This window comes from Triticum dicoccoides, chromosome 7B, assembly GCF_002162155.2.
Source record: "Triticum dicoccoides isolate Atlit2015 ecotype Zavitan chromosome 7B, WEW_v2.0, whole genome shotgun sequence".
Classification (NCBI taxonomy): Eukaryota; Viridiplantae; Streptophyta; class Magnoliopsida; order Poales; family Poaceae; genus Triticum; species Triticum dicoccoides.
In genome coordinates, this window is record NC_041393.1 from 466524528 (window position 1) to 466543472 (window position 18945).

General features: G+C 44.3%; 2 protein-coding genes across 2 annotated transcripts; both read left to right on the forward strand.

Moving 5' to 3' along the window:
- Window positions 1-7449: 7449 nt before the first annotated feature.
- On the forward strand, window positions 7450-11251 carry LOC119337686. The gene is made up of 3 exons (XM_037609846.1): window positions 7450-9071; window positions 9739-9964; window positions 10640-11251. The coding sequence occupies exon 1, from the start codon at window positions 7659-7661 to the stop codon at window positions 8604-8606; it is 948 nt and encodes a 315-aa protein (XP_037465743.1). The 5' UTR covers window positions 7450-7658; the 3' UTR covers window positions 8607-9071; window positions 9739-9964; window positions 10640-11251.
- A 2476-nt stretch (window positions 11252-13727) lies between these two features.
- Window positions 13728-15449, forward strand: LOC119338159 (putative F-box protein At2g16220). The gene is made up of 2 exons (XM_037610457.1): window positions 13728-13868; window positions 13944-15449. Exon 2 carries the CDS (start codon window positions 13956-13958, stop codon window positions 15198-15200), a length of 1245 nt encoding a protein of 414 aa, XP_037466354.1. The 5' UTR covers window positions 13728-13868; window positions 13944-13955; the 3' UTR covers window positions 15201-15449.
- The last annotated feature ends 3496 nt before the right edge of the window (window positions 15450-18945 follow it).

The following is an 18945-nucleotide window of genomic DNA, read 5'->3' on the forward strand; positions in this document are numbered from 1 at the left end:
CTCAAGTATTAGCAGCTGAGTTGTCAATTCAACCACACCTGAAACTTAGTATCTGCAGCAAAGTGTTTAGTAGCAAAGTAATATGATAGTGGTGGTAACGTTAACAAAAGTAAAGACAACAAAAGTAATGTTTTTGATATTTTGTAGTGATTGTAACAGTAACAATGGAAAAGTGAATAAGCGAGAACCACTATATGGAAAGCTCGTAGGCACCGGATCAGTGATGGATAATTATGCCGGATGCGGTTCGTCATGTAACAATTATAACATAGGGTGACACATAAATAGCTCCAATTCATCAATATAATGTAGGCATGTATTCCGTATATAGTCATACATGCTTATGGAAAAGAACTTGCATGACATCTTTTGTCCTACCCTCCCGTGGCAGCGGGGTCCTAATGGAAACTAAGGGATATTAAGGCCTCCTTTTAATAGAGAACCGAAACAAAGCATTAGCACATAGTGAATACATGAACTCCTCAAACTATGGTCATCACCGGGAGTGGTCCCGATTATTGTCTTCGGGGTTGCCGGATCATAACACATAGTAGGTGACTATAGACTTGCAAGATAGGATCAAGAACACACATATATTCATGAAAACATAATGGGTTCAGATCTGAAATCATGGCACTCGGGCCCTAGTGACAAGCATTAAGCATAGCAAAGTCATAGCAACATCAATCTCAGAACATAGTGGATACTAGGGATCAAACCCTAACAAAACTAACTCGATTACATGATAAATCTCATCCAACCCATCACCGTCTAGCAAGCCTACGATGGAATTACTCACGCACGGTGGTGAGCATCATGAAATTGGTGATGGAGGATAGTTGATGATGACGACGGCGACGAATCCCCCTCTCCGGAGCCCCGAACGGACTCCGGATCAGCCCTCCCGAGAGAGATTAGGGCTTGGCGGCGGCTCCGTATCGTAAAATGCGATGATTTATTCTCTCTGATTTTTTTCTCCCCGAAAGCCAATAAATAGAGTTGGAGTTGGCGTAGGAAGGTCTCCTGGGGGCCCATGAGGTAGGGGGGCATGCCCAGGAGGGGGGGAGCGCCCCCCACCCTCATGGACAGGGTGTGGGCCCCCTGATCTTCATATTTGGCGAGGATTTTTTATTATTTATTCTAAGATATTCCATGGAGTTTCAGGTCATTCCGAGAACTTTTGTTTTCTGCGCATAAAACAACATCATGGCAATTCTGCTGAAAACAACGTCAGTCCGGGTTAGTTCCATTCAAATCATACAAGTTAGAGTCCAAATCAAGGGCAAAAGTGTTTGGAAAAGTAGATACGACGGAGATGTATCAACTCCCCCAAGGTTAAACCCTTGCTTGTCCTCAAGCAATTCAGTTGACAAAATGAAAGAGAAAAAGAAAAACTTTTACAAACTCTGTTTGCTCTTGTTGTTGTAATTATGTCAAGCCAGCATTCAGGTTTTCAGCAAAGATCATAACTAACCACATTTGCAATAACTCCTAGGTCTCATGTTTACTCATATCAATAGCATAATCAACTAGCGAGCCATAATAATAAATCTCGGATGACAGCACTTTCTCAAAACAATCATAATATGATATAACAAGATGGTATCTCGCTAGCCCTTTCTGAGACAGCAAAACATAAATGCAGAGCACCTTCAAAGATCAAGGACTGACTAGACATTGTAATTCATGGTAAAAGAGATCCAATCATAGTCATACCCGATATAAATTAACAGTAATGGATGCAAATGACAGTTGTGCTCTCCAGCTAGTGCTTTTTAATAAGAGGGTGATGACTCAACATAAAAGTAAATAGATAGGCCCTTCGCAGAGGGAAGCAGGGATTTGTAGAGGTGCCAGAGCTCGGTTTTGAAATAGAGATAAATTATATTTTGAGCAGCATGAAAGAAATATGCCCTAGAGGCAATAATAAAGTTATTATTTATTTCCTCATATCATGATAAATGTTTATTATTCATGCTAGAACTGTATTAACCGGAAACATGATACATGTGTGAATACATAGACAAACATAACGTCACTAGTATGCCTCTACTTGACTAGCTCATTAATCAAAGATGGTTATGTTTCCTAACCATAGACATGTGTTGTCATTTGATTAAAGGGATCACATCATTAGGAGAATGATGTGATTGACATGACCCATTCCGTTAGCCTAGCACTTGATCGTTTAGTATGTTGCTATTGCTTTCTTCATGACTTATACATGTTCCTGTAACTATGAGATTATGCAACTCCCGTTTACCGGAGGAACACTTTGTGTGCTACCAAACGTCACAACGTAACTGGGTGATTATAAAGGAGCTCTATAGGTGTCTCCGAAGGTACATGTTGGGTTGGCGTATTTCGAGATTAGGTTTTGTCACTCCGATTATCGGAGAGGTATCTCTGGGCCCTCTCGGTAATGCACATCACTATAAGCCTTGCAAGCAATGTAGCTAATGAGTTAGTTACGGAATGATGCATTACATAACGAGTAAATAGACTTGCTGGTAACGAGATTGAACTAGGTATTGGATACCGATGATCGAATCTCGGGCAAGTAACATACCGATGACAAAGGGAACAACGTATGTTGTTATGCGGTTTGACCGATAAAGATCTTCGTAGAATATGTAGGAGCCAATATGAGCATCCAGGTTCCGCTATTGGTTATTGACCGAGAATAGTTCTAGGTCATGTCTGCATAGTTCTCGAACCCGTAGGGTCCGCACGCTTAATGTTACGATGACAGTTTTATTATGAGTTTATAAGTTTTGATGTACCGAAGATTTTTTGGATTCCCGGATGTGATCACGGACATGATGAGGAGTCTCGAAATGGTCGAGACATAAAGATTGATATATTGGAAGCCTATATTTGGATATCGGAATGGTTCCGGGTGAAATCGGGATTTTACCGGAACACCGGGGGGTTACCGGAACCCCCCCGGGGGTTAATGGGCCTTAGTGGGCCATGAGGGAGAAGAGGAGGGCCGGCCAGGGCAGGCCGCGCGCCCCCTCCCCCTAGTCCGAATAGGACAAGGAGGGGGGGGGCGCCCCTCTTTCCTCTTTCCCCTCCCCCCTTTCCTTCTCCACCAAGGCAAGAGGGGGGGGGGTCCTACTCCCGGTGGGAGTAGGACTCCTCCAGGCGCACCCCTAGGGGGCCGGCCGCACCTCCCCCTCCCTCCTTTATATACGGGGGCAGGGGGGCACCCTAGAACACACAAGTTGATCTTCGTGATCGTTCCTTAGCCGTGTGCGGTGCCCCCCTCCACCATATTCCACCTCGGTCATATCGTTGCGGTGCTTAGGCGAAGCCCTGCGTCGGTAGAACATCATCATAGTCACCACGCCGTCGTGCTGACGGAACTCATCCCCGACACTTTGCTGGATCGGAGTCCGGGGATCGTCATCGAGCTGAACGTGTGCTGAACTCGGAGGCGCCGTACGTTCGGTGCTTGGATCGGTCGAATCGTAAAGACGTACGACTACATCAACCGCGTTGTCATAACGTTTCCGCTTACGGTTTACGAGGGTACGTGGACAACACTCTCCCCTCTCGTTGCTATGCATCACCATGATCTTGCGTGTGCGTAGGAAATTTTTTGAAATTACTACATTCCCCAACACGCTATACTTTCATTGTCAACATAACAACTAAGAGATGACGATATCTTTCATGCTAAACAAATTATAGGCGGTTCCCAAACAGAATGGTAAAGTTTATACTCCCCCTCCTCCACAAGCATCAATCCATGGCTTGCTCGAAACAACGAGTGCCTCCAACATTCAACGGGTCCCAGGGGGAGTTTTGTTTGCAATTATTTTGATTTAGTTTGCATAAAGCATGGGACTGGGCATCCTGGTGACCAGCCATATTCTCGTGAGTGAGGAGCGGAGTCCACTCCTCTTGAGAATAACCTGCCTAACACGGAAGATAAGGGCAGCCCTAGTTGATATCTGAGCTATTCGAGCATGCAAAACAGAATGTTTATTTGAAGGTTTAGAGTTTGGCACATACAAATTTACTTGGAACGGCAGGTAGATACCGCATATAGGAAGGTATGGTGGACTCATATAGAATAACTTTGGGGTTTAAGGAATTGGATGCACAAGCAGTATTCCCGCTCAGTACAAGTGAAGGCTAGCAAAAGACTGGGAAGTGATCAACTAGAAAGCGACAACAGTCATGAACATGCATTAAAATTAATAAACATTGAATACAAGCATGAGTAGGATATAATCCACCATGAACATAAATATCATGAAGGCTATGTTGATTTGTTTCAACTACATGCGTGAACATGTGCCAAGTCAAGTCACTTAAATCATTCAAAGGGGGATACCACCCCATCATACCACATCACAACCATTTTAATAGCATGTTGGCACGCAAGGTAAACCATTATAACTCATAGCTAATCAAGCATGGCACAAGCAACTATGATCTCTAATTGTCATTGCAAACATGTTTATTCATAATAAGCTGAATCAAGAACGATGAACTCATCATATTTACAAAAACAAAAAAGGTCGAGTTCATACTAGCTTTTCCCATCTCAGTCAGTCCATCATATATGTCATCATAATTGCCTTTCACTTGCACGACCGAACGGTGTGAATAATAATAAGAGTGCACGTGCATTGGACTAAGCTGGAATCTGCGAGCATTTAATAAACATGAGAAGACAATGCAATATGGGCTCTTGGTTAAATCAACAATGATGCATAAAAGAGCCACTTCAACAATTTAATCATGGTCTTCTCCTACTGACCCACAAAGAAAAGAAAAGAAATAAAAACTATTTATACGGGAAAGCTCCCAACAAGCAAAAGAAGAACGGAAAATATTTTTGTGTTTTCTTTTTAATCATTACTACTACAGCAAGAAAAATAAACTACTACTAATTTTTTTGGTTTTTCTAAGGTTTATTAAACACACAAGAAGAAAGCAGGAAAAAGAAAATAAACTAGCATGGATATTACAGTGAAAGAGTATGAGCACCGACATCTAGCAATGAGTGTGTGTGAACATAAGTGTAATGTCGGTGAGAAATACGTACTCCCCCAAGCTTATGCTTTTGGCCTAAGTTGGTTTATTGCCAGGGATAGCTTGGCGGATACCCGTAGGTGTAACTGGGGTCATACTGCGGCGAAGAATAGTTGGGATCATAATGTGATGAAGAGGACTCTGACTGCCACTGGCTGGCAACCGCCTCAGGATCCCAAGAATAAATAGACTGTCGTGGAGGCTCATCTTGTGGTTCCGGTTCTGGGGCTGGTGCAGGACTCCGATAGGCTTGAACGGCCGCCCACGAAACGATGTGAGGACCTGCAGACAAGTTAAACAAAGAGGGAGCAGGCAAAGTAATAGTCTCAGGGTGATGTTTATCAAAGTACAATTTATATTTAACCTCCCCTTCTTTGCCCTTAACAAGAAAGTCATGCGCTAGCATACTCTTATAATCTAAATAAGCACGGGGCAATGATGTTTCTTCTTTCTCCAAATGCCTAATAGGTATTTCAAAATATTCAGCTAGGCGTGAAGCATAAATGCCTCCAAAGACGGGGCCCTTAGTATGATTCAGACTTAACCATCTAGCAACAAGTCCACCCATACTAACAGAGTTATTGCGGTATAAACCATGGAACAAAATAATAATATCAGGAACACTAAGGTTTCCACAGTTTCCGCGACCAATCAAGCAACGACTAGCAAATAAGGCAAAGTAGCGTAAAATAGGAAAATGTATGCTAGTAATCCTTGCATCAGAAACCTTCCTGGTTTCTCCCACAGTGACAGTGTTAATAAAAGCTTCCACTTCATTACGGTGTGGTTCATCTAAGGTACCCTCAAAGGGTATTTTGCAAACCTCGCAAAATTCAGCTAATGGCATCTTCTTAACAACGTCATATAAATGAAACTCTACTAATGGAGGTGATTTCTTAGGGAAAAAGTAGAAGTTTTGCACAAAAGTATTTGTGAGTAAGAGATACTGATGACGTTGATCGCGGAGGATGTCGGTGAGGCCGGCGTTCTCAATTAATAGATAGAAATCCTCATAGATCCCGGCTCTCCTCAAGAAGTCATCAGAAGGCCATTCACACGGCCGAACCTCCGCGGTACGAGGCAAATTATATTTGGGCTTCTGCTCTTCTTCCTTTTGTTTTTCCTTCGAGCTTCGGCTCGACGAGCCCCTCAAAAGTCTCTTCATTATTTTCTGAAATAATCTGAAATTTTTAGTAACTTCAAATAAAACTGAACCAACTTCAATAAAATTGATAGCAACTACTCCTACAAGTGCCTAGATATCAAGCATTAGAACTACTTGGAACCATATAAATTTGACATGCAAGCTCAAGAACATGGTCACCTATGCAGCACAAATTTGCAAAGAATAAAGCACTAGAACAAAAACTAATTGGACCAATTGAGGAGTCACATACCAAGGAACAATATTCCCAAGCAGTTTTGCGAGAGGTGCTTTGAACAAGGAGATCGAAAATCACAACAAAAGTGGCCGGAACTCGTGCTTGAGTTAGTTTTTCGGGTTTGTGTGAGGCAGAGGAAGAAGATGCCTTGCGGGCAAGAAAATCCAAATCCAGCGTCGAGGATGCCTTGCCTCCGTGGGACCTACTCGACGACCTCGCGGGCGGATCTAAGCACACCACGACCATTTAAAGAAAAACCCAAAGTTTATAGATTGGAGAACATTTAGGAAAAGGGAGGGGAACGAACCCGACACTAACTCAAAACTTTATATTTCCTCCATGAAAGAAAAAGACCCAAATTTTCGAAAGCACGTATGCGGGAAAGAACAAGACGAATCTAGGTGTATAAGTAGGGATGGAAATAAAGTCTGAAATAATCTATAATATGTGTCTAAGAGATCCAAGTTTATAAAGCGGGCAAGAAAATCCAAATTCGGCACCGAGGATGCCCTGCCTCCGTGGGTCCTACTCGACGACCTCGCGGGCGGATCTAACCACACCACGACCATTTCAAAAAGAAAAAAAATCCAAAGTTTATAGATTAGAGAACATTTAGGAAAAGGGAGGGGAACGAACCCGACACCAACTCAAAACTTTATACTCCCTCCGTCCAAAAATACTTGTCATCAAAATGATCAAAAGGGGATGTATCTAGACCTATATTAGTTCTAGATACATCTATTTTTGTCCGTTTTGATGACAAGTATTTTCGGACGGAGGGAGTATTTCCTCCATGAAAGAAAAAGATCCAACTTTTGAAAAGCACGTATGCGGGAAAGAACAAGACGAATCTAGGTGTATAAGTAGGGATGGAAATTTATAAAGTGGGCAAAAAAGAAATGGGAGCTAGGGTTGGAACCGAAAAAGAAAGAAGTGCGACCGTCGGATTTGGATCCAACGGCCACGGCGTGAGATGAAAGAAGAGAAAAGGGCGTCCTTTTCATTTATTTTATTTTCTAGGGGGTAAAACCAGAAGGCGTCCATCACTCTCCCACACCCTACTGGTACTGGTACTGGAAGAAGTTTTCCCCTCCGCCGCCGCCACCAATCCGCCTCCGCCTCCGCCTCCGACTCTAGCCCTCGTCGGACACGGAGAGGGGAGGAGCTTCCATACATATACTCCGGCGAGGCAGGGGAGAGTTCTCTTCAGGGAGAGGAGAGGGAGGGATGGCGTGGACGCGCTACCACGCCTCCTCGACGCATCCTCCTTCAATCCCCGCTCGCCGTCGTCCCAAGTCCGGCGCCGACGATGCCCCCTTTCCTCCATGGGTCCTGCTCGACGACCGCGCATACCTCGCCGGCGAATCCAACCACACCACGGCCGTCTCCCGCACAAGGCACGGCGACCAGATCCAAGCCACCTTCTTCCTCGCCGACCCGCCGCTCGTCTCCTACTTCGCCGTCTCGTGCGCCGCCGAGCTTGGCTGCGAGCCCAGGGTCCTCTACACAGAGGCCAACCTCGTCCTCCTCGTCTCGGTGCCCGGCGACCCCCGCAACGCCATCGACCCCCGGAAGAACGACTTCTACGTCTACGAGGTGGACGACGACGCCGGCGCCGGCGGCGGCCCTCCCAAGGCCACACTGACGCTGCTTCCGCACCCCCCGCCCGACTTGTTCCCCTTCCCTCGGGACAGATGCTACTACTTCCATGACTGCCAGGTAGGACTCCTGCGCCACCGCAGGAACTCCGACGGCGGCGGCGGCGGCGGCTTTTATCTTCGCCAGCACCGTCCCAGAGCCTATGACGCCTACATCGTCGCCGCGCTCTGTACACGGCTAACCTTCCCGGAGACGTTAGGCCTTTACACCTACGTCTCCGACACCGAGGTGTGGAGCAGCAAACCAGCCTCATTCCCAGACGGCGGCAAACTGCCCCGAGCCGCCCTTCGATGTGACAAGGTTATCACCATCGGAGGAGAAGCCGGCACCATGCCTGGGTCGATCTCATGCGGGGTATCATCCTATGTGATGTGCTCCCACTCGACGACGACGCCAAGACGCTTCGCTACATCCCTCTGCCGGACCCCATCCGGCCAGACGACACCATCGACGAATCTGGAGGCATGTACCGGGACGTCGCCGTCGTCGGCAGCCGCATCAAGTATGCTGAGGTGAAGATGCACGTCAGGCCGGGCTCGGCCGGCCCGAAAGGCTCCTTCACCATCGATGGCTGGACCGCCGTCGTATGGAGCAGGCCGGCCAATTCCTTCAAGGAGTCGACCACCTGGCGCAAGGACCATGAGGTCCATGCTCACCAGGTCTCTTTCGTTGACGGCAAAAACAAGACGGCGCCAGGCTTTGAGTTGCTCCCGGCTGTGGTGGATCACCAGGGCAACCCGCAGCCGACCTTGGTGGGGATCCACGTTGGCCATCCCAAGCTCAGCCTGAGCGTCGGTGACAACACCCTTTACTTGATGGCCAAGGTCAACCGCTGGTACGACAAAGCATGGGTGATCGCTGTCGACATGAAGAACAAGAGGCTGCGGGGAGTGGCCGAGTTTGGTGGAGCACCAAGGTGCTCGGCGTTTCTCCATGCCTATAGGCAAAGCAGGATCTCGGAGCATCTCAATGTCTCCCAAGGTAAAACTAAATCACTTGCCTTTATCTGTTCTACCATCACCTGCGTGCCTAGTTGTAGGTATTCAACCATCATCATGTGCGTGCATTGCATGCCTAGCTAGTTGTTGTCTGATTTAAGATAGTGCTGCCCAGCGGAATGCTGGTATGTATAATATATGATTTCAAAATAGGGATCAAAAGTTCCCTGTGCTGCTGCTGCTGCTGCTGTATAGTATAACAAAAGGAAGAACAACTTGACTTGAATTCGTTGGTAGGTCTCTAATGCATTTTGCAGTCCGTCAGGTTTAATTATCACTAGCAATAATGGTTTTCCATAGAAAGGAAAGTAAAATTTCTTCCATGGGGAACACTGTCGCTGGTCTTATAGATTTTACTGTGTGTTGCAGAGATGCGCGCTCATCGGTTGATGTTTCTTATTTTGTTTTGTGTGTGTTGGCACTGCCAAAGCGTTGGATTTTGTTTAATAACTAGTTTAACACGCGTATGTTCCAACTTGATGTGAGTGAACATGTCTTGAAACAGCAATCTACACCCCTTGTTCCTAAATGTAAGACGTTTTGAACTGCCAAAACGTCTTACATTTAGAAACAGAGGGTGTAGCAATTAGTTGTGATTGAAGCAACCAACAACCAATCTATAACCTGGGAATGGATTTTTTGCTCGTCAGGTACAAAGAGTCACCTGAAACGACCAGGGATGCCACTGCCACATGGAAGCTCTCACAAGAAGCCAGAGATCCCTCCACATCATGTGATGCATCACTGTCCCAGTGGACAAAACCCCAGGGCGACATGGCCCACATTTCCCGCACAGACTACTGATGATGAGGATTATGATGATGATGAACGGACAAGGATGGCAGACGACATGGACTTGGAATAACTTAACTTATGGTACCTAGCTAGCTTTTGTGTGCCGGCTGTCTCTTTTTACGTACCTCTTTAGTTAGTTAATACTCAGGATGGATGAATTGAAAACATTCAAAACTTTGCTCCTTCAATTCGGTCTTGTGCTGTTTAGCTGTTTTGTTTGTGGCCAGGCCACTCTGTCGTGTAGGTGCTGCTTTATTTACTTTGAAATAAGAGTATTGATTTCCAATTTCTTGTCTGTTGAATGATCCTGTTTTGTGCTGGATGTTTTGACATGGAATGCATCCCTGCCTGTAAAACCTCAACCTTGTTGTTCCATTGATTCATCATGGAGGAATAAGGACCTCCTTTTTTTTTGGCAATAAGGACTTCTTTGATTTGTAGGATTCTCAAAATGCAGGAATAGGAAAATATCACTAGGAATAATAGTTGTATATGGAAAGGAAAGTAAAATTTCTTCCATCGCAAGCTTTCTTGTTGGTCTTAGAGATGTTACTGTTGTAGAGATGCACTCATCGGTTGATGTTTCTTTTTTGTGTTGGCACTGCCAAACTGTTGGATTTTTTTTAGTTTAGCATGCATATGTCCCCGACACTACGTTATTCAAACCTGTACATGTCTTCATACAACAATCTATTACTGTAGTTTTTTGAACCAATAAACCAATCTATAACCTGGGAATGGTTTTTTGCTTCACAGGTACAAAGAGTCACCTGAAACGACCAGGGATGCTACTGCTACATGGAATCTCTCACAAGAAGCCCGAGATCTCTCCGCATCACTGTCCCAGTGTGGAGAAAACCCAAGGGTGAAGCAACCCATGTTTTTCGGACAAAGTATTGATGATGATGATGATTGGGCAAGGTCAGGAGACGGCATGGGAGTTGGGATATAACTTAATTTATGGTACCTAGCTAGCTCTTGTGTTGCAGGACAGTGCCCGGTGCCTAGAGTTATTTATCTGTCTCTTTTTGTTATGTAGCTCTTTAGTTAGTACTCCCTCTGTTCACTTTTATAAGACGTTGTAGACATTTCAGACAGTTCTCAAAACAGTTCAAACTCAGCTGTCTGAAACGTCTTATAAAAAAGAACGGAGGGAGTAGTTACTAGTCAGGATGAATAACAACATTTTAAATTTTGCTCTGATGCCTTTAATTTGGTCTTCTGTTTAGTTGTTGTGTTTGTGGCTGGGCACTCTGTTCTCTAGGTGTTATTTTTAGATGATTAATTTCCAATTTTCTTGTCTGTCGAATGTTCTGTCTTGTCCTGGATGTTTTGAGATGGAATAGAACCCTGCCTGTAAAACCTCAACCTTGTTGTTCAATTGATGCATCATGGAAGAATAAGAAGGTGATGGACTTCCTTCGACTGGTAAGCTGAATTTGTACAAACACACATCACAAGCTTGCTGCATCTTTTTTGGATAAAGTGGCTTTCATTTGTCACAAGCACATTACATATGAGATTTTACAGTGCTTGATATTCAGATTGCCTAGCTTTAATTAAAAGCATAGGACAGTCATCACCTAAGTGAAATTTTCTAGTACATCAAGCCATGCTAGGGCTTTCATTGAAATTTGAAGAATAAGATTTAGCTGCATTACTGTGAGCCCTGCTGTTAAAAACTCCCTAGGAAAATTGCTGATATTAGTCTGAATGTGTCTGGTGGAAGCGAAAAAACTCGCTAAGTGGCACCTGATCTCCCAATGCCCACGTCTGTTACAAATATCTATGGATGCTGCAGCCCGGGCCAAGGTCTGGTCATTCATGGTGGAGGTGACATCTCCTGCTGTGATCGTGGTGACCACCTGGGCAGCCACCTGAAGCGCCAAATGCATATGCTTCAAGTGGAGAGCTAACTTGCATGGTCATTTGGCTTACATGGTCAATGAGAATATTTAACATACTTGTAGCCATATCTGAACTAATTTATCATGCTTGTGTAGTAGCACATGGGCTCCTTGCTAGTGTTTGTGCATCGAAAAATCGAAAAGGGGAAAGTTGTCTCGGCCTTGCATCTTATGATGAACATAATCATTTCTATTAATATCAGTAGCAGTCATCTAGTATGATGGGGATGGTTCACAAAAAAAAGAGGAGGCCTCTTCATATCTTTTTTTTTTTGAGAATTTCATGTCAGTTGCTAGTCTCTTTGGCGTATCTTACTAATACGTTTTTTTCCTTCGAAAACCCAAAGTTTTCAAAAGAAAGTGGGAACATCATAGTTTTTTCATATGACCATGGGCTCCCTCCATATGTACCGTCCCTCATAAATGGTAGGAGGATATGTCCTTTGGGTGCAGCCATTTTCAGACTGATATGATCTTTGATGTTGAATAAGCCTTTATGAATTGAGCATATGTCTTTTGGGCGCTGGAGCTCAGGAAGCTGGTCGCAAGGGCAATGGAATGAGAGCGTGGGAAAGATGATATCGCTATCCCTTGCTTTTATGGGTCTGTGAAAGGCCAGGAGTCCCTCTTGCTGCGCCGTAAAAATCTCCATGCCCCGATACTACTCCCTCCGTTTCTAAATATTTGCCTTTCTAAAGATTTCAATAAGTGACTATATACGGAGCAAAATGAATGAATCTACACTCTAAAATATGTCTATATACATCCGTACATGGTAGTCCATTTGAAATCACTAAAAAACAAATATTTAGGAACGGAGGGAGTAGATATCATTACATGCGTGGCATGATTCAAAATCTTAATGATATTCCACAAAATATGGAGCACGATCTCTGCCTTGACGAGTCGTGCCAATGAGAAAACCGTCTCGGGCCGCGACTCGAGTAACAGTTACTGACCCGCCTTGGTATAAGTGGAGACGCTTTGAAAAAAACCCAGTCAGGCTATAAGCACTGTTCACACCTAGGCAGTTGGCCTTTGAGGCTAAGTTACCTCATGTTGAGGAATTTGGTTAAATCATGGTCGGAGGGGGGATTCCTTTAAGATTAGGCGCGATTAAAGCCCGATTAACAGGAAAAGATCCCTGATCATAAAAAAGAATCATCTAAGGGGAGAACTCGCCTGTCAAGCCAAAGACGACAAAGCTTAAGTCATATGTAAGAAGAAGATTGTCGTCCCCGGCGTCGAAGACCAGTTCAGGGGCTACCGACGGTGTCCCGGACTAGGGGGTACCAACCTAGTTGGTCCGTAGTCCATGGACCGAGCCTATGGCCCACCTTCTCCTAAGGAAGGACTCTAGAAGCCTCGCACTTCGGCGTGATCAAGATGGACTCTGCTGAAAACTTGGATGCATCCAAATGGATTTGTTGGCGGGACAAATAAAAATATCTAGAACCAGTTTTATATATGTGTGGGCCATCATCCAACTACCCTCACCAACTCACTCCGCGCTTAACTTATAAAAAAAATTACAATAACATTTTATTGTATGACATCAAATAATTTATTTTTACGCTTAACAGTTCGCAATTTAAGGTGATCATGGTTTTTACAAAAAAATAGCCAACTAAGAATTACCATGAACATTTTAAAATTCTCAATTTTTTTCCAAATGCATAAACATTTTTCATATTTATATTTTTTGTCCACCATTTTTTTATAAGTTTTTTGAAAATCGGTAGCTGATTTATTTTTTGCTGAACCAGTAGAGCAGCAGGAGCAAAAAAATGAGTGAAAAAACATGAGAAAAAGCGTGTGAAAAAGAAACGAGCGCAGCCACTAGTGGGCGATCGAACTAGAGCTACTGGGCCGCGCGGCCCACGCGTGCTAAGGTTGGGCGAAATTACGGCTGATTGCCACTGCAAAACGTACTTGTTCAGTCGCGCTGTAACCCTAGCGCCGCCAAACCAGGCTGCACCGCACCCCGTCGCCGGCCGGCCGGCCGCCCATCATCCCCGCCGCACCTCTCCGCCGACGCCCTATCCGTCGCCCACCCCGACGTCAGCAACGCCGTGCAGGTAGCCGTCCTCGCCCGATCTCTTCCTCTTCGCCGGAGCTCGCCCAGTTTGATGATTTTCTCGCTCGATTTGCAGTTCCGCCGCCCCATGGAGGAGGAGGAGATATCTGGGAAGGAGTTTTTGAGGCCGGACAACTCTCTCTCTCTTGCGGAGGCGGAGGCGGCGGCCGCGGCCAGTCGACTCACCGACGACCTCATCGTGGAGATCCTGTCCCGGCTCCCCTTCCGGTCCGTCTGCCGTTTCAAGTGCGTCTCTAAGACCTGGCGTGACCTCATCGCCCACCCCGCCCACCGCAAGAAGCTGCCGCAGACCCTCGCCGGCGTCCTCTACACCAACATCACCGGTGCCGGCGGCTATCGCTACCACCTGGCCGGCCTCTCGGCCGAGGCCGACGGTCTTGATCTTGACCCTTCACTCACGTTCCTGTCACATACGGAGTACAGGGACTTCGGGCTGGTGCGCGCCTGCAATGGCCTCCTCCTCTGCTCCTACGAACCGGAGGAGGGAACCGTCCGTTTCGTCGTCTGCAATCCCGCCACCCAGAGGTGGACGGAGCTGCCCCCTCGCCCGCGGCCAAACACATGCCGCTATTACCAGCAGTTCCATCTGGCTTTCGACCCAGCAGTCCCGTCCCATTTCCACGTTTTTGATTTCGAGCGCGCCGACAACTTGGGCATCACAGGAGTGAGCATCTACTCGTCCAGAACCGGAGCCTGGAGCCAGAGTGATACTGGATTGGTTGAGGATGTTGTAATGGTAGGTCAAAGTGTCCTGGTTGGGGGTATGCTGCACGCTGTTGGCAACCTGCTTGTGGGTGCAGACAGCAACAATTGGGAAGACAAGACTGTGCTGGTGGCTGTGGACATGGAGGGCAAGGAATGGAAGACAATCTCCGTGCCATGCGGCCGGGATTATGGTATAGTTGGGTGGTCACAGGGGTGCCTGCACTATGCTGCTATATCTCCAGCTCCTCTCACTGTCGGTGTTGACGACGATGAGGGTTCACTCAACATGGCTGAAGAGGTAGCTATCTGGCGCCTTGAGGATTATGATAAACAGCAACGGGCCCTCAAGCATAGTTTCAGAATCGATAAGGTGCTGAACCTAAATGAGGTGGACTACCGGCTGGTTGGGTTCCATCCCGATCACGACACCTTCTTCTTTGTCAGCAAGGGTATTTGGGAGGGCGAAAATGCTTCATTGGTGTCGTGGGACATGCGGCGTCGCCAACTCTCTTGTGTTCTCCATCTCGAGAAAAGCAGTGTAGCGCCGTATCTGCCTTATGTTCCTCTCTTCTCATCGGAGCCACTAGCAGATGCAGATGGGCACTAATTCAGTTCGCTTTGTGCTTGGGCTTGCTCCGATCAATGGAATAAGCATGTATGTGTACACCTGCACTTCTTAATCTTCTTGAATTGTGTTAGTCACTTTGTTCTGTGGGGCTAAATTATACTACTGTTATCCAGCTTTCTTGGCCATTGCATGCCGTGATTGCGGTTGTACTGAATCCTAGTATTAGTGAGTGCTACTTGTGAACTTTGTTTTGTTCCTTTTTAGTTATTATATGTTTGCTGATGCTTACGAATTCAGTCTTGTTTCGTAGATGAATTCGGTCTTATGCAGCAGACAAGGTCATGAAATAAGTGCATAATGCAAACTTTGCTGAGAAGTTTCTTGCTTTGGTGCATATGTGCATTTGATTTGTTTCACTCATTCATCAGGTGACAAACTAACGGTTACCATGCAGGGTTGTTCTTCAAGTATAGTGGTATAACAGATGTTGGGATAGTCCTTATTGCGACACGAATTTTATCATAGCACTCAATTTCAGCAGAAATATACGGAAGAAATTTTGTACAGGTTGGTTTGACAGGTTTAAGCTGACCTATATTGGGAAGATTGCTCTCCAGTTAACACGGACAATGTAAAACATAGCATAATTTAACCATGACAATTTAACATGTTCCCTTTTTTTGAACTGCCTGAAGGTCCTACTAAAAGATGGTTTTTTTTTTAGAAAAAGGTTGTTATGTCAAGAGAAAGAGGATGTTAAAAAGTACAATCTAGTGAAATCAAAGGTGTTTGTAAACCTAAGGATATGGGGCTCCTGGGATAGTGGATTTAAATATAATGGATATTTGTTTTACTTTGTAAATGGATCTGGATAGTTGGAGAATGAGCAAGGTATGTAGCAGTCCATAGTTAGAAATAAGTATATTGATAAATCTACTTTAGGAGCTTGTAAAGCTAAGGCTGGTCAATCTCAATTGGGGCTGGGCATTCTGAAAGTTGAACCTATTTTTTCAGTAATATAGAAAAATAATTGGTAATGGTAACAGAACTAGGTTATACGAAATGTCAATTTCTCTGTTGCAAAAGCATTGCATGAGAATGTGAGTCTCATTAGATTTAGAAGGACTCTGTGGAGATAGACTGCTGTCATGTGGGCTGAGTTTAAAGCTTTATGTCCAGGTATCCAATTGACAGAAATTGAGGATAAATGTTTTTGGACTTTAAGTAAATCTGGCAAGTTTACTGTAAGGTCTCTGTACTCTAATTTGAAAACTGAGCATGTATTGTGGCGTCACAGCAAGATGTGGGAAGCTAGAATTCCTCTAATAATTGAAGGTGATCATTAAAACTGTAATACGTTTAAATGATATGCCTAGTGGAGTAGAAGATTAGATTTTAGTAGCTTGATTTCCTAGAAAAGTAAAGAAGGTGGTGGCTGTGCGTGTAGCAACAATTTTCTGTACTTTATGGAAAGCCAGAAGCACAACTAGCTTTAATCATGTTTACCTGCGCGATCATAGTGTGATTGTCTATCAAACTGCTCATTGGCTGTCATATTGGTCTGATTTGCAGAGAAGGGAAGGGCGTCGAGCTAACTTTGGTGGTTGTGGACTTCTTCCATGCGGGCAGGGGATGGGTGGTATGATGCTATATGAGATACTTTTGATACATTCTCGTTGCCTTTATCTGGACGATTACCCTTTATATGGATGAGGGGGTCATGGGTCGATTACCCTTTAATTGTGGTTTGTGTTGGACTCTGGTTATCTCGTTTTGAGCTGGTGATCAGTGTCGCGTTATGGGCACTTCCATGGGTGTCTTATTTCTTTGTTCTTCTGGATTGATACATGCATTCTTGTTGGCTGGCAGTATTTATCAGTTTCGTTTCAATTGAATGAAATCGGGGGTAAAAGCTCTTCAATTAAAACAAAAACAAAAACTTCACCATTAATGACAAGAAATGTATAGCAAGGTCGGGACTGTCTTTTTGACAAGAAGAAAAAAGAGACAGGTCAGACTCAAAAATCTGTTCAGTCCAGCTGGCGTTTGTTGCTTCATGGAAACCACTGTTCAGTTGTTCTCTTGGACAAAAGAGCAGAATTCTGGCAATCCAACCATTATCAACCTTCTAAACTATTGATATAAAAAGTTCATAAGAAAAACTATTCAAATTCTAGACTCCAGCCATATCTGCCTTGGAACCTTTGTACTGCAAAAAGAACAACTTTTAGCATGATACTTATTTTCTAACATGACCACAATACTTGTCAGTTCCTGTTGAAATTTTTACAAACATCCGAAAGACATATCATGTAGAAATCTCAGAAGGATTTTGCATAGAACTATTATATATTTATGCAAGGAAATATAATGGCCAGGTTGCTCCTGATTAAAAAATTTAATCCATCTAGAGATATTACAATGTTGCTCACAACTTTCTACTACATATGATGGGGTCTCGTTTCAAACATGAAAATTCTTGTCTATAATTCTTGTCTTCCAAACAGACCATGAATCGTCGAATCCACAATGCAAAAATGGCGTAAAATCACATTATTACTAGACTAGAGTAAACAAATGATCAATCTACAGGATCACACAAACCACTATCATACAGCCAAGCTCCGCTTAATCCTAGAAACTTAGCGCTGAAAATGACTAGCCTATAGGCAAACTGCTATAGAGAATCATAGGTCAAAAGTTCTTCTCTAGATTCCACTGTGTGTTGGCTGATTATGTTCAATTGCCAAGTGTGTTTGGTTATTCTCTTCTTCTTAAGAATAGGTAGAGCACCTGCTGGTTGCTCGTAATAAAATGAAATGAACGATAAAGACTACCGGAGGTGCTCTAATTTTTAAACACTTGGTAGCGCAACATCTGGTCAAATATAGTGAGATTGTGCGTGTCGATGTGGTTGGGAGATGGCTAGCAAAAATGACTAGTCGCCTTGGCTCGAATGAACCTGGCCAAGTCATGTGCTTTCTGAAACTATCCTTGGAAATGTGTGACATGTTGCATCATGTAGATGTAAAAAAGAACAAGTCATGTGACAACAGTGATCCAACTAATTAACCAGTTGCCGGTCGCTTAAACAATGCCAAGCCTGGTGCAATCTATGGAAAAGTTGAAAATAAGATAGGATGATAATCTAATTAAACCAAATGGAGCAAGTAGACATTTTCCTAACCCCACTTTTTTTTGACAACCTTCTTCTCCTTTATTCATTTAGGATCTCACTACTAGGAAAACCCTTACCAGTAGCGCTGTTTTTTTGCTATTAGTAGCGCGGGTAGGCGCGCTACTGCTACGGCGCTACAACTATTTTCTAGCAGTAGCGCTTATTTTGGCCCGCACTACTGGTAAATGAGCGCTGCTGGTAATATTTTGGCCCGCGCCACTGCTAAAGTTTATGTTTTTTTTCATATTTTGGCGCTATACATGTTTAAACAGATATATCTTTTATACAATAACAACTCATCATGAACTAGTCTGTTTAAATAGCATATTCATTACTACTCCCTCCGTCCCAAAATTCTTGTCTTAGATTTGTCTAGATACGAGTGTACAAAGTCACATTTCAGTGTTAGATACATCCGTATCTAGGCAAATCCAAGACAAGAATTTTGGGACGGAGGGAATACTAGTCATCACCACCAAACAATGTTCGTCAATGAGACATCATATATATAACAAGTTGGTCACTAGTCATAATCACAACTCCTCATCCTCCTCATCAACTCTAACACATTGTAGCACATAATAACACATTCTACCTAGGACCTAC

What these genes read in the sequence shown, in the direction of transcription:
- LOC119337686 (XM_037609846.1), top strand. Translation starts at nt 7,659, where the DNA reads ATGGCGTGGACGCGCTACCACGCCTCCTCGACGCATCCTCCTTCAATC.
- LOC119338159 (XM_037610457.1), top strand. Translation starts at nt 13,956, where the DNA reads ATGGAGGAGGAGGAGATATCTGGGAAGGAGTTTTTGAGGCCGGACAAC.